At 34.0% G+C, this 14,886-nt stretch overlaps 1 protein-coding gene, 1 long non-coding RNA gene and 1 pseudogene across 2 annotated transcripts; 1 reads left to right on the forward strand and 2 right to left on the reverse strand.

Moving 5' to 3' along the window:
• Positions 1–1,386: 1,386 nt before the first annotated feature.
• Positions 1,387–3,797, reverse strand: LOC105336441 (uncharacterized). Its single transcript, XM_034463020.2, has 4 exons — positions 3,590–3,797; positions 3,211–3,350; positions 2,872–3,047; positions 1,387–1,601 (listed from the first exon to the last, which is right to left on the reverse strand). Exons 1-4 carry the CDS (start codon positions 3,776–3,778, stop codon positions 1,387–1,389), a joined length of 720 nt encoding a protein of 239 aa, XP_034318911.2. The 5' UTR covers positions 3,779–3,797.
• A 3,816-nt stretch (positions 3,798–7,613) lies between these two features.
• Positions 7,614–8,667, reverse strand: LOC136275871 (uncharacterized; annotated as a pseudogene).
• Positions 8,668–10,229: 1,562 nt separating this feature from the next.
• LOC117688530 (uncharacterized) lies at positions 10,230–11,431 on the forward strand. Its single transcript, XR_010707748.1, has 3 exons — positions 10,230–10,311; positions 10,521–10,694; positions 11,019–11,431. It is a non-coding gene; the product is annotated as an uncharacterized lncRNA (long non-coding RNA).
• The last annotated feature ends 3,455 nt before the right edge of the window (positions 11,432–14,886 follow it).

Consider the following 14,886-nt stretch of genomic DNA (forward strand, 5'->3'; position numbering starts at 1 on the left):
CAAACTCATTAGCACACAATAAATGCAACAATGGCACACAATATACCAGTATACATAACACATTCTTTCTAAATTCAACTGTTTTGGTACTTTGAAAGATCTACATGAAAGCAAATACTGATAGTTTATATACCCGGTACATACATGTATCATGTATTTTACTAAATTGTGAGTTATATGGTAAATGAACTTGCATCAATGCATGGTGGTATTACAATGATGCCTATATGTCTCTGTTGAAATAAATAGGTTACATGTGCAACATTACTAAATCTGATCAGTTGAAAAATTAGCATTTGTCGTATAAAAATTCTCTGAATGATGAAACTATTCCATCCTTGTAGAGGGAACAAAGAGAGAAACAATGATGATAAATATATATTGATAATATTTGATATTGATATATCTACATGATTTTTGAGGGTGGTGGGGTGAGGGGGGAGAGTTACATCATACAGTACATACTAGAGCTAATATCTAGTTCAGGGAAAATAAAAATCAAAGGCAGTATATACACATGACAAAAAACTCTAACTAGCAAACAATAAATGCAACAATGGCACAAAATATACCAGTATACATAGTTCGTACATTCTAATTTCAATTTTATTGGTAGTTTGAAAGATCTACGTCAAAGCAAATACTGATAGTTTATTATACATACATGTATAATATATTTTTCAAAAATGTGAGTTATATGGTATTATGGTAAATGAACTTGCATCAATGCATGGTGGTATTACAATGCTGCCTTATCTGTTGAAATAAATAGGTTACATGTGCAACATTACTAAATCTGATCAGTTGAAAAACTAACACTTGTTGTATAAAAATTCTCTGAATGATGAACCTATTCCACCCTTGTAGAGAGAACATAGAGAGAAACAATGGTGATAAAAGTTGACCTCTTCCTCCTCTCCCCTACTAAATGCTAGCTTTAGAGTTGCATATTTCAAGTCACTGGCGGCAATTTTTCTACCTATGCACTTAGTAATTATTTTTTCATTGACAAGTCCTTGAAGAGATGGTAGGTTGTGGGCTGTTACTCTTAAGCTCTCATGTGAAAAGAGTTGCACATGGCAGAGAGAAAGACACCTTCAGTCTATTATGTTCATCAAAATTAACTAACCGTACAAGTCTTTGAAGGAACACGACGTCTTTTAAAGCGTCATGAGCGGCGTAGTCACAGTGAAGGAACGATGAAACTAGAGCCTGTTGGGAATAAGATGGCAACCCTGGGAATTGTGACCTTAACAAAAGCTCGGTATCAACAAATCCAGCAACACGATCTTTAAAAGTATCCATCTTCCCAACTGCTTCTAAGGCATTAAATAAAACATGGCAGTCATAAGACTTGATGTTATGCCTAGAAAGGATGGCACATTTTCATTGTCTAGAAATAAATTCAACAAAGGACTCTAAAGCAAGGGACAGATTGCTGGAATGGACAGGTTTGCCTCTGTGGAACATCTGACTGCCTCTCGTCGTTATGCCTGTCACATCAGATGTTGAGGAAGAAATGGGAACTTTTGGCTTGACAAAACACTGCCACTGATTTTCTCCGCATACAGCAGTCATCTGGGTAATGTGGGAATTACGACCTGTTAAACATAAGAAAGAAAAGTTATTACCCATACACCCCTGCGAATGTGTTCGGAATGTTTTCTTTTTCGTTGCTAAGCATGTAATAAATCCAGAGGTGCTCGAATGAAAGTTCACAAGACTTCACTGAGATTTGTTCAGTTCGTGTGAAATTTCGAGCGGAAGTGTAAGTGTTCGGATAATATTCTCAAAATACGTGAGTACTGGTCGTTTTACATATCATATCCTACTTGGATTTATGTTAAAGCATGACAACCTTTTAAGATGTATGCCTTATTTCACCATCTATAGGTTATTTACATTAAACGAAAATATTCGGAACAGAGTTATCGTTCGTGTTCAACCACGTGTAGAGTGGTTGAAAATATAAACATTGGGTCGCTAAATAAAATCATAGCCATGTTTGATGCTTGTGGTGTGCAATACCATGTTTTTAGAAAAATAATGGGTGTCTGTTTTGCATAAAAACTTAGTATATCGAGCCATTTTCAAGGAACATTCGGCATAAAATAGTATAGTCTGTTTCACTATTGATGCTATTACTAAAGGTCAGGCGCGGATCGAAAATTAATCCTAAGGGGGGATCTCTACAAGCATGTTAACTGTTGCAACAGCAGACAAAAACTAATTTTTTTATTGTCGCATTTATTTCTAGAACACATTTTATCCACCAATTAATGAAGATAAAGTTTAAAATCAATAAACCTCTAGATTTTATATTTGACTATAAGTACCTAGATTCTATGAAATAGACTATCAACAAGAGGCATGCTTTTTACTGCGAAACTGAAAGGGTCAAATAAAATCACGTGGTCTAAAATTTAAATGACAATAACATTTGCAGGGGTGCCATAGATTTCCACTAAGGGCTAGAAATGTAGAACATACATTTTTAAATGGTTAAATGTTCCGCTCATTGTGTAACAGATTAATCATTAACACTGAAATAATTATACATAATAATAAGATTTATTGTGCCCTGTACATGAATAAGTGCTGTAACATTCAAATATGTTTTCATGGTACATATAGCTCTACATGTTACACAAATATTAATAATTTAAATGTTAGCTTGTCCAAAAAATATTGATCAGTTATCTTTTCTTAAAATATGTGAGAGACCAGCTAAAATAATATTGAGAGGATATTCTCACAGTAACAATAAATCACTTCTGATTTGTAGATTCATTGACTGTGAAACTTCGTTCATTATTAACTTACATTTTCAATGTTGCCCTCAACCTTAGTCAACATTTGGATATTATTTACCTAATCCAGTGATTTCTAAATCAAAGTATACAGGTATTGAAGCTGACTTTATCCCAACATCCTTTGGTGGAACTCTCGGGTAAGCAATCTCCTTTATGTCCTGATGAATCATGAGTTCAACAGAACTGCCATAGCTGTCTCCCTCTCTCAGTTCTTTCACTGCATTTGACTTGACTCTAAATAAAAATGATAAAACTGAAGAACATTCCAGTTTTGATTTCCTTTTAAGTAGCAAAGTGTATTTTTATTACAGATTTACAAAAATAATGTTTACTTGATTTATATTTTAACATTTCACTTATGTTTATTAAATATCTACAAACAGTGATCAATGTTTACTTCCTGTTCTTGAGCTGAATTCTCCTCAGTTTATATTTCCATGTTGAACATATCGCCTTTCTCTTCCTGGCCTGCATGTCACGCAGTAAGGCAAGTCTTCGTGTATGGCACCCAGGAGAGAGTCCAAGTTCTCTGTACACCTAAAATGCCAAAATAACCTAAATTATGGTCCTAGCTAGTGGCTTATGTTTCTTTTTCTTCAATCTTCAATAACTGCAAATACTGGTAATTATGATAGCATTCAATATGAAATGTAATTTATTCAAATACAAAGAACATACTGATATAGAAAGATACCCAGGCAGGGTGTTGCTTCTTGTTTTAAATTGTTGGTTCATATTAGAATATATTTCTTATGTATAATCAAAAATCCCTTTACCTTCAGTAGGTAACTTTGTCCATCATTCTTTTGTGCAACAGCAGATGCAATCCTCCAGTTCAAGCTGGTGGATCCACTGTAAAACTGTGTTTTAGGAGCTTTTAATGCAACTGTTTTGTTGAAGCTCTCATTGGGTTGAGTGCTACCCATTGAAGAAAGCTTTTGACTCTGGGATTTGTAGCTATGCATCAGATCTCCAAGAGCTGTCTGGAGGGGAATATCTCAAAGAGAAGTCTGGCAAAATGAGTGGTCCCCAAAAGGATGTCTACTGATTGCTTCTAACCCATTCTCTATACCATCTGAATTTCCTTGGTTCTGAGCCAGCATGTAGTCCAAACACTTCTGCAAATACTTGAAAAATTTTGGATTTTGCAACTTCTTGTGTTTGTTTCGCTAGGAGTACAAGGCAATGCCAATATTTTTCTTTACGTGGTTTTTGTCAGACTTTTTCTTTATGTATGGATTAACATTTTGTTTTATTCTGGCAATTGTTGTTGTATCATCATCTGCAATGATTGTCTCTACCACGGCTCCTTTTTCTTTACATGTTTTCATCATCTCAACCACCATATCCTGCTCCATGGCCTTAGCACTTCCACTCCAGGGCATCCGACAGTCATGCTTATTTGGTGTTTTTCCTTTCTTTGCCGAATTATCACAGGTCTTGCAGAACTTGCTGCGCTCATTATATCCAACAACTTTTCCTGTTTTGGCCCCAATCATTGAGCAGTGACCTACAAAGTCAAATTTTTAAATGAGATCTACTGGGTAAAATGTATAAAATAGTAGTCAGAGGACATGATTTTAATTTACGTCAGTTATATACTAGCAAAGTTTAATTGGCATTGTTTGAGTTTGAACTTTGAAATGAGTTTATATGTATAGTTTTAAATTCAGTTATAAGCACCTGAAAGACTGTCAAATGATCCGCCACTTCCCCTCTTCTGCCATGCACCATCTACATTTACAGTTAGCCCATCAGTATTTTCACCTCTAAAAAATATTACAAAAATATAATTTTTTCAATTGAAAATTGTGTATAAGGGAATGAAAGCAACATCTATGTACCAAATAAAACTTGTACATTTCATAATTGTTCACTCAATAAGGCCACACCAATATAATTTCTTGTTTGTCAGACCCGCATGCTCGTATTTAAATAAAACTATCTAAATAATTATTGTTATTAATAAATCACATCATGGAAACTCTGTGCCGTTTTTTCTTTTCTATTTCTGCTCTATTTTTCACATTTTAAATAGTTTTAATTTAGAAACAAGTAGAAAAAAATATAACCATCAGCACAAATTTATTCATGTACCGCCTAGAAATTTTGGCTACAAGAAATAATAATTTATTATTTAATCGCTCGCCCGCTTGTACCTTTTTTCCACCGGATGTCAGACGAACAAGAAGTTATATTGGTGTGGCCTAATGAGTTATTAGATACATATTTAACTTTTTGAAAAAAGTTAAAACAAGCATATTTTTTGAGGTTTACTGAAAAGTATTTTCAGATATAAATGTTTTAAATTTCAATGGTATGTATAAATACATGTACATGTAGCAGAAATGCAAAATTACATTTTTGACAATTTCACTTCTGATAAATTTTCCATAACACTGGCTTGGGCAACACATTTCATTGCACTCCCCATCTCCTTCTCTCTTTGGGAAAGGAGGGTATTGCTGACTGGTGGGATATTAAGGGCTGACAGGAAGCTATTAACTTGCCTTCCACCAATTCCACTGTGAACCATTGCTTTAGAAATAATAAAAAGGTTTAACTTTTCAAACAACAAATACTTTAGATTACAAAGACAGCATTTTTCTTATTCTTATGTATTTTATGCAAGATACATTTGAAACTTTCTTCAATTTTCAGATTATTGAGAGTAAATACACTTAATTAGTTACAACTGAATTCAATTTATCCTGCAACTACCCCTTGCATTGACCTAATAAAAGTAACCCAATAAAATAGAGGTATATTCAGTCAATGCCTCAATATAGCCTCGTGTATTCAACCGACGTTCAAATGCATTAATTATGACGTCATCTTTCTTGCCTCTACACCATCGCGTCATGGTTTCAACTGCAGATATGCAACAAATTTTGTCAAATAAAGCTCATTTAGGGTGCAAAATGTGATATTATGTTGCCCGTTAAACAAAATACATAATAAATATCTTGAAATATAAGCGATATTTGGGCTCAGGTCGAAGAGGACAAGGCTTAGGACTCCGCACGCCTCGCCCTCACGTTTTCTTACCCTCGCCCAAATATAGCTTATATTTCCAGACAGTAACCATGTATTTTATAAAAAAACTCCATGTTGTGTTCATTTTGGTGCCTGTTGAATTTAGCCAGTATCGAATTTAGTACAATGTACCACATCAAAAAACAAAACTAACACGTTGAAAATATGATAAATTTTGCGGCCAAATACGGCTCATAACGTCCCTTGTTCTTTGATTTCGTTCCTGTGAACTTTTATGATTGAAAAATGATAATGTGTCAATGAAGATATTTTGGATATTTCCCCTTTTATTGATTTCAACAGTATTTGTTTCACAGATATGTGTATTTTCATTAAAAATCATCAAAAAACGATGGAAGCAATAACTTGGGACAGACTATAAGTGAGATATACCGCTTTCTGATATTTGAATACAGATGCATGCATGTATTTTAAAATCAAAATCAAATGTGTTACTGTTATGTCTATATAATTGTCACTGTTTACCTGTTGCGATGTAATTACAATTTGTATTGTAACAGGGAACCTGAAGAAACGGGTTTAATTGGTATAAGCAACTCAACTATTTCTACTAATCAGAACTATATAATTATGCAAATATAAAGTACATGTAGATCTTATATATTAGTTTTGTGATAAACACTAATCAACACTTGATAAACTTGCGATAAATCTCTACTTGATGTTTTTAAAGAAAATTCCATAATACTTTTCACCAGGAAATTCTACATTATGCCAGAGACATAAATAACATGGTATTTATTTTTGTTCAAAGTTTGTGAATTGTGGCACAACTTTATTTTTCAAATTGTTGCTTCATTAAGACCTCACATTATAAACAATCGTAAACATACTTACTTTTAGAAGTGCAGAAAGGCCACATGTCTTGATGCCAATTGCATGGGAAAGTTGAAGTGGGACTCCACATTTTTTACAACCCGATAAGCCCTGAGCTAATATATCTAGCTCCACTATTCTTCGCCCTTCTCTCAATTGTTTTTATCACTAAATCGTTGTGTAGCCTCTTCAATCAGGACATCTGTATCACGTTCGCTGTTTGTTGATGTATTGTAAGTGTGATCATTTGTTACAACGGCAAAACTCAATCCCCCCTCCCTTTTGTTGTCTTCCTTGATGCAATTCTGCCGGGCTGCCAAGCTTGCTGAAATTCTAATCAATGTAGATGCCTGTTCTTTTGTTTTAAATCCCCTATTCAATTTTTTACCCATGAAATCAGAAAAGACAGATGAAGTGACATATCTGCCGAATAACGTCTGCTGTTTACATTGATATGTCGCAAAACTCCATAGTCTCTTAATTGAAGTTGATAAGATAAAACAAAGCCTTAGTTAGTTGTTAAATGTTTATCTTTTATCAAGATGATGATGTTTTTACATTCTTATTGACATACGAAACATTTGCGAATTGTATAATTTACGACACTCTCAAGAGTTACCCCCCGTTGAATAATCCCAGTTACGCCCGCAAATATTCAAAAGAATATATCCTTAATAAATAGTTCTTTTCACATACATGTGTCATAGATATATGAGCAATATTCAGTCATAAAAGTAGTTTTATTTTAGAACTGGAGTTATTATTAATAGCTTGTTAAACAACAATGAATTTCTTTTAAACTGCTTTGCACAATTCCTTGTCAAGGTTAACATAAACAATATATGTATTTCTAAAGGCACAAAACTGATCAAGTGCACTGCATAAAAAATCTTATACATCCATAAGCTCATCATAGATTTTGTCCTGAACCTCACAAATCACAAAGCAACTCATAAAATAGGTCCATTGTTGTTAATATTGGATGTCACAACACGCACTAGTTTGTCACCAGAGGTAATACCTGAGTCCACTTTCCTCTTCACTAGATTGATGGGCAATGTTCCTTTGATAATTTCAAAGTCCTTTAACCTTCCTATGATCCTTTCAATGTGGATTCTAGCACAAGACATCATTCGGGAATTCTCCACCTCTTCCCTTGATAACTGCTTCTTGCCTTTTGTGAAGGTAGGTACAATCAACTTGGCACCTCTAATGGCAAAATCATCCGACATATTGAAACCTCTGTCTGCTAACACAACATCACCAGGCACTAACTTGCCCAAAAGTCCAGAATCACGAGTAATCTGTCTGTCACTCACTCGGCCTCCCCAACAGGTTGACAGAAATGTCACACAGCCAGATGCATGGACTTATCCCTACTAAGATCTTGATTGTGGTGTGTCTTTTGTAGTATGAATAGGTTTGAGCTCTGGCTTTGAGGTTGGATGGTCGTTCAATAAAAATCTCTGTGCAGTCAATTACACATTTTACCTTTCTAAAAACTTCGTTTTGAAACACTTCTGGTAACTGTCATTCGTCAGTTTCAGGCCACTTCACGAGGACAAGTCATCCTAATGAAGTATAAAGGACATTTAGCCATTCATGGAAAATGTTTGTCACTGAAGACTGGCTGATATTAAATCTGTAGACCAAGTCCGTCATTGCAAGATTCCTCCCAAGTTTCACTAGGCTCAGCAACAGTTCGTTCATCTTCTTTTGGTAACTTTGTCCTTCTCCTCTTCACTTTTGTAGATGTGACACTCAACACTGCACTTAAAGTTTCAAAATTAGGGAATCCACTGTAGAACTTGGTGCGTCGATCATCCCCTTTCAGGTTCTGGATACTAAGTGTCTTCTTCTCAACATCATCTCTCAGAAATTTGTTTTCTTCTTCCAGTCTTAGTAATGAGGCTTTTAACAATTCAATGTCCTTGACGTGTTCTTCACACTTGCGCTGTAACAGTTCCTGCTCTTGTTTCATCTTTGCTAGCCAAGGGTTTCTGATCCGCACCGCTTCTCACGAACCCTTGGCCTATCATGCTATCAAAAGTCGGGATTTTTTTCCTTAATTCTGATTGGGGTTTACTATAAGTGGTCGACCAATCAAAAAGTGCATAACAAATCTCATATGACGTACAGTCTCCGTTCGTGATGTTTCTATACTGTTTACTCAAGGGAAAGAAAAAAGTACGTAAACAATGTTCCGAATGATAACAGCATGGCCGCTAATACAAAGTGCTGTATTTGTGCAACCGAAATCGGTCCTAAACAGCGGCGGTTAGTTTCTTCCCCAGCATTTCAAGTAAAAAATCAACTGGAAGAAGTATTGGAGAGATCCATAAGAATAGATACTGACCAGTATGTTTGTATACCATGTTTCACTAAATTAAATCGCCTATCGAAAATCGACTTTGATTTAGAACACAAAATTGCCTCACTGAGAGCTGAAAAAAATGAAATTCTTGGTGCAGTTCGTGCCAAGATGAAAATGGGGTCGACAAATTCTCCTGCTAAAGCAGCCTCGCAAGAGAAAAGACACATAATTCATAGTCCCACGCCTCGGAAGCTGAAAAAATTAGTAACCTCAAAACAAATGTCGGTGGAAAAGAGGACCCCTAACAGATTTCACAAAACAGTGGTGACACCAAATAAAAGTATTCAGACGAGGCCTGTTTTAACTCCAAGATCCTCTAAGCGCAGAAAACTTTTCTTCAAAGACCCACCAGCAGATAGTATATGGGTAGGTTACGTACAAGGATCAATTGCATAATATGAATTTACTTGGCAAGATATGAAGGGACATGTATAAGCATTGAATATTGCTTTATGTGAAAATTATATACTATTAAAGTATAAGTATTTACTCTGCATGCTGTATAAATGTTTTTTACATGACAGTAGTGAGAATTAGTATTTCAGTATGTGCTGGCAGAAAAATAGAAGGATATTTTAGTTTTACTTGCTTACAAATGTTTTGATGAAATAAGGAAATCACTTTATTTACTTTGACTTCATGTTCATGTAGTGAGGTCAATACATTTTAGTAGTAATGAAGCAAAATAAGCAACTTTTTCCAGCCATATACAATGTAATATTTAGTCAGACATATGTTCTAAAATTTCATAGGTTAAGAAGTATTTTACTTATATATATTTTATCATTTTCTATACAGATTTCTTATCGAGGCAAATTGCAGGGAGTAGTTAAGTCTAGAATTGTAAAAGGACAATGGAAAAGTGTTTTGAAGTCTATTCTAAGAGGTGACAAAAGCAAAACCCTTGCTAAAAAAATTGTTGGGATAGAAGCGTTAAGAAAGGATAGACACCTTTTGATAAATGGTCAAGCTGCCAAGGAATCAAAGACAATAAGCAAATTAAGTGATGCATCTTTCCTTCGCAATTCAACCGGTAAAGATTTATGTGAGATGGACATGCTTCCATTTATTCATGAGCTTAAGACAAAGTGTCCAGTGTTACATGGCCTTTTAGAAAGTGTCATGGGAAAATCTACTTCTTTGAGGTTATCAGTTGCAGCAGCAGTACATCTTTTCAACCGAAACAACCACTTATCAGCAATCCACCATGTGATCGGTCAGATTCTGGATCAAGGAGGGGCCACAGATGAGGTTATTACTAACTTTAAGAATATTAGAAATTGTGTTTCTTTTGTGAAGTTTTAAATGGTAATTGTAAAAGTTTAATAAAATTATATAAAATATCAGTGATATTCTTACATGTTTCCTTGTTGAGCAATTTATTTTCTTGTAAATTTCATCCAAGTTCTGAATTTGACACTAAAGTTTTTTAAAGTTGAAAGTATCTGATTTACTAATAGACTATTAGGTTGCTGAGCAACATGGGACTGTCAGTTGGACCTAAAGCAGTATATAAAAAGAAAGTTGAGCTGCAGGATGTGCAGAGAAAAAAGATCAAGGACACAGTATTACAGCAGAGACAACAGGAAGAGATAAAAGCTAAAGCAGATGAACTCAGTAAACCTGCTTTAATGGTACTAATATGAGAATATATTTTAAATGATTGTATGAATGGCTAATTTTACCTGAATATTCTCATAAATCTTTTTTCCATGCAAATAATATCAAAGAATGTTATATTGTCAGGGTTATATTAATGTCATAGTCAACAATTGTAATTATCACCACCAGTGTGATTTGCATAAACACATTTTGACATTTTCTTAAAATCAATTTTAAGTATTTGATTAGTACACTTTAAGTTTCCAAATAGTTTAAAGTAATATTTATAAATATTTACAAGTACATGTAGTATGAAAAGAATCTGCCTGACAGCATCTGTTCTGCATTTCCTCTAGTATCGCCACCTCACCTGTGGAGGAGTTACTCAAAGCCTTCAGCAAACTATTGTATCAAGCCTGGAGGGGGATACATATTTAAATCAGCTGCATGAGTTAGCCTTTACGCATAATCATAGTGGTGAGTCTTTGCCTCATATGAGTATATGTGCTTATCATGATAAATCTGGTGACCATTCTGCCCTTTATAGTAATGCATTCACTGAATCAGAAAAGTGTACCTCAGTTGATTCCTCTCATGGTATTGAAAAATCAAAAAACTTCACTTTACCAAGACTTGAAGTAATCAGGGACATTGAATTACCTGAAGTAGAGTATGCGTCAGGATATGGTAAAGAAACAATGTTAACTTCCCTAGCAAACATAGAAAGATCAAAAAGACATATTCAGGTGGCTCTTGACTCATATGAATCTAAACTTGGGAATCCACTTCCACCAGTAGAAATAATGGGAGACAATTTTGATTGGACCAAAAGACCATCTTCAATGACCAAAACCAGGCAAGTTCAGAGTTATTGGTTTTTAATGCTTGGTGTACAAAGAAGGGTTGTGAATTGTGACCTTCCGGATGATTGTCCCAAGGCTGATATACTAAATGTACCCAACAGTCAATTTGTCCCTGACAGAGAAGAGTGTGAAAGTTTAGAAAATGATATGGTTTTCCATATTGTAAAAGCAGCTACAAAGTACATTCCAGCACTACAGGCACTGGATGAAATATCTGGTTTCAGCGCTGCGGAAACCCTTTGGAAACTCTGCGGAAACTTAAGGTTACTTTAAGTTTCCGACAGGTTTCAGCACGGAAACTTCAAGTTTCATTAAGTTTCCGCAGTGCTGAAACTTAGGCTGTCCATGAATCCAAATGGTTTCCGCAACGGAAACTTACTGAAACTTGAAGTTTCTGCATAGTTTCAATCTCCATATACGTTTGGGATACATATTGTTTACAAATGGTTTCCGCGACAGAAACTTACTGAAACTTGAAGTTTTTGCATAGTGTCAACCTCCATATACAATTGGGATACATATTGTTTACAAAGGGTTTCCGCAACTGAAACTTACTGAAACTTTTTATATTTTTGCTTTCACAAAAGCTGAGCAAGGTTTCTACTTTATGTAAAAACAAAACAATTTCAAACAGTTCCAAATTTATTTTGTTCAAAAATCTGAAATTGTTTCCAATAATAAATAAAATACAGCCAAGATACAATAATGGAGAAACATCCATATGGCAGTTCCCTTATCAGGGACTTTTATTTAAAAAATGATAAAATTGCACAAGAAAAAAAAAACTCCCATAGAAATCTTTACATTTGTATTTTTTTTTCATCTCGATTAAATGCCTATCAAATCTCCCTTTAAAAATGCAACAAAGATCTTACTTTTTTTAAAAATATGAATGCAAATTACAAAATAACTGCATGTACATGAATAAACATAGAAAACTTCACTGTTACATGAACATGATACACTTGTCTCAATTTGTTTTGAACTACAATGAATATGTACACCATAAAATATTTTTGAAAAGTCTAAAGTATCCATCTTTAAAAAAAAAATACACTACAAGATAGTAGTTGACTATAGAGGTATGACCCAGATTTGATTTGAATATGTATGTCAATAAATTCCAAAATGAGGTCAAAGTGACCCACTTACAAGTTGGGATAAACCTTTTCTTTGTTAGTAATATAATCTAATGTTTTACAATAGAACAGGATTTGATATCATTTTTTGGATAATCCATTAAGTCCAAAGTGAACTTCTCATTTCCACCCATGATGTACCATCTGATCAGATTTTAATATCATAAGCCTGTCAGTATTTAATAGATGACCCAGAGGTAGATATGAAAAGTTTATAATATAAAAAGCTAACAATGGAGCAGTCTGCCAAATCATGTGCAAAAATATGATGTACACATTTAATTAATTATGCCGATTGCAACACACTTCATTCCTGATGAATAATCTTCTTTACACACGGTTTACCTTCCTACATTTCACTACTTTACCTACATTAATATTTTTAAATCCAAGACATGAAGTAAAATATACATTGTTTATATATGTCAAGTATTACTACATGTACATGTACTTGCTTTTTGTAGCATGAATGTATAAAGTACAAAGTATCACACAGATCATTCACCTTACAATTCTCATCAATACCAGCATTTTACTTATGATATAAAAGCTAATTCCAATATTAATTACATCACACAGATTAAAATAAAACCCACATGGAAACAACTTTCCATGCAAGTAATTTTGTTATATAAAAATTGTAATACATGGGGTATATGTTGTCTTTATATATTTTCATATACGACGTAATTGAATATTGTCTGGTGTATTTTATCATTTCTGTGACCCATGCATTCATCTCCTAATGCAGTGTTTTAACATTTAAGATTGGTTTCTTAATTTTTCATATATTGCTGCAAATAAAAACTAAGTTATCAATAAATGTTTAAACAAAGAAAATGGGAAAAAAAAGTGTTAACACTTATCAACTTGGAGGTGTGAGGATATATGTTACATGGATTCTAATATTTTATGCAATATTTGCAAATATAACAAATTATATAAGAAAATGAAAGTTAATATCTGCAAGGTCTAATCAATCATTTAATAAGTCAAAACCATGTGATTTTCTAAGATTCTAGCTTACAGACAGACATTGTAATATACTGGTATTTGATCATATAAAAAATTACTTTTATGGTTTATAGGTTTTTTGAAATGAGAATACTTTACAGTTAAAAAGTCTTGTTCAGCATAGGTTTAGTCGGGTCGTAGAGATGTGTCCATTCGAATCAATAAGGAGTGTCCTTGGCTGTTGTTGATGTAACCTGAGTCGTAGTTTATGGAAATAGGCCTTTTTGGGGGATTTTCGAGCATTGTCCAGACCGGTGAAGCACTCATATGATCACATCATGGTTACAGCAGACTTAGTAGTTCTAGACTGCAGTGGTAGCATTAAAATTCTTCTTCTTGCGATGAACTTCTTCCTTTCACTGGGCTGTACTTTATGTCTGTTCTGTTTATCTTAAACAAGAATAATAAAGTTTCATTTAGATTTTTAAACAATAAACATTCAGCCTAACATGTAATAAAGCATTCTGAATAAAATTCTGAATACAGAAGCTACTATACAGTTGCCAGTTGCTGTTCAAACTATGTCATACAATGACTACAGTAGTATCTGGTCTAAAATGTTTCATTTCATATTTGAAGCAATATTATTTTCATTTTGATTCAATTATTGTTTGTTGAACAATGGAAAAACTTATCGACAATAAGTGTGTTTCACCCCCCCCCCCCCCCCCCCCCCCCCCCAAACAACCTCCTTTTCAAGAACTTAGACCTGGATTTCCCAAAAATTACTACAGTAAATTATAAACATCCAACACATGTATAAGTTAATGGTGAAAATAATCAATTTCAAAGCAATACCTTGCGTTCACATCGTCCAGCTGGTCAAAACATTCACCCGAATCACCGAACAGAGGATGCAACTAATCACCGGAAACATTGACTTTACATGTATGCTGTCAATGCTGAAAAAGAAAAACGTGAAAGATTTCATTTTCCGGATTTAATTAATATTTTTTTTTTAATATTTACGTTACATTTAGAGTTTGTAAATTGTATAATGTGCGAAAGATTCATTGTTCGTCTTGTTTACCAACCAAGCATTCATATATTAGGGACGTTTATATAATTATATATGTGTATACCCTGGATAATCTTGATTATCATGCATATAAAGTTGGTTAATGGTTAACTTGGTCAAAACGTATATTTTAAAGAGATACGGTAATAAAAATTAAAATGCCGAACCAAGTTTGAAAAAAATGACGCCA

The sequence above is a fragment of the Magallana gigas genome, chromosome 1, assembly GCF_963853765.1.
Source record: "Magallana gigas chromosome 1, xbMagGiga1.1, whole genome shotgun sequence".
NCBI lineage: Eukaryota > Metazoa > Mollusca > Bivalvia > Ostreida > Ostreidae > Magallana > Magallana gigas.

Bases quoted from the DNA above. Each gene is read 5' to 3' on its own strand.
- LOC105336441 (XM_034463020.2), bottom strand. From the start codon at position 3,778: ATGCATAGCTACAAATCCCAGAGTCAAAAGCTTTCTTCAATGGGTAGC. The intron at 3,351-3,589 runs GTAAAGGGATTT...TTGGCATTTTAG, and splicing joins GACAAAGTTACCTACTGAAG to GTGTACAGAGAACTTGGACT. The intron at 1,602-2,871 runs GTAAATAATATC...TATGTTTAACAG, and splicing joins TTTAGAAATCACTGGATTAG to GTCGTAATTCCCACATTACC.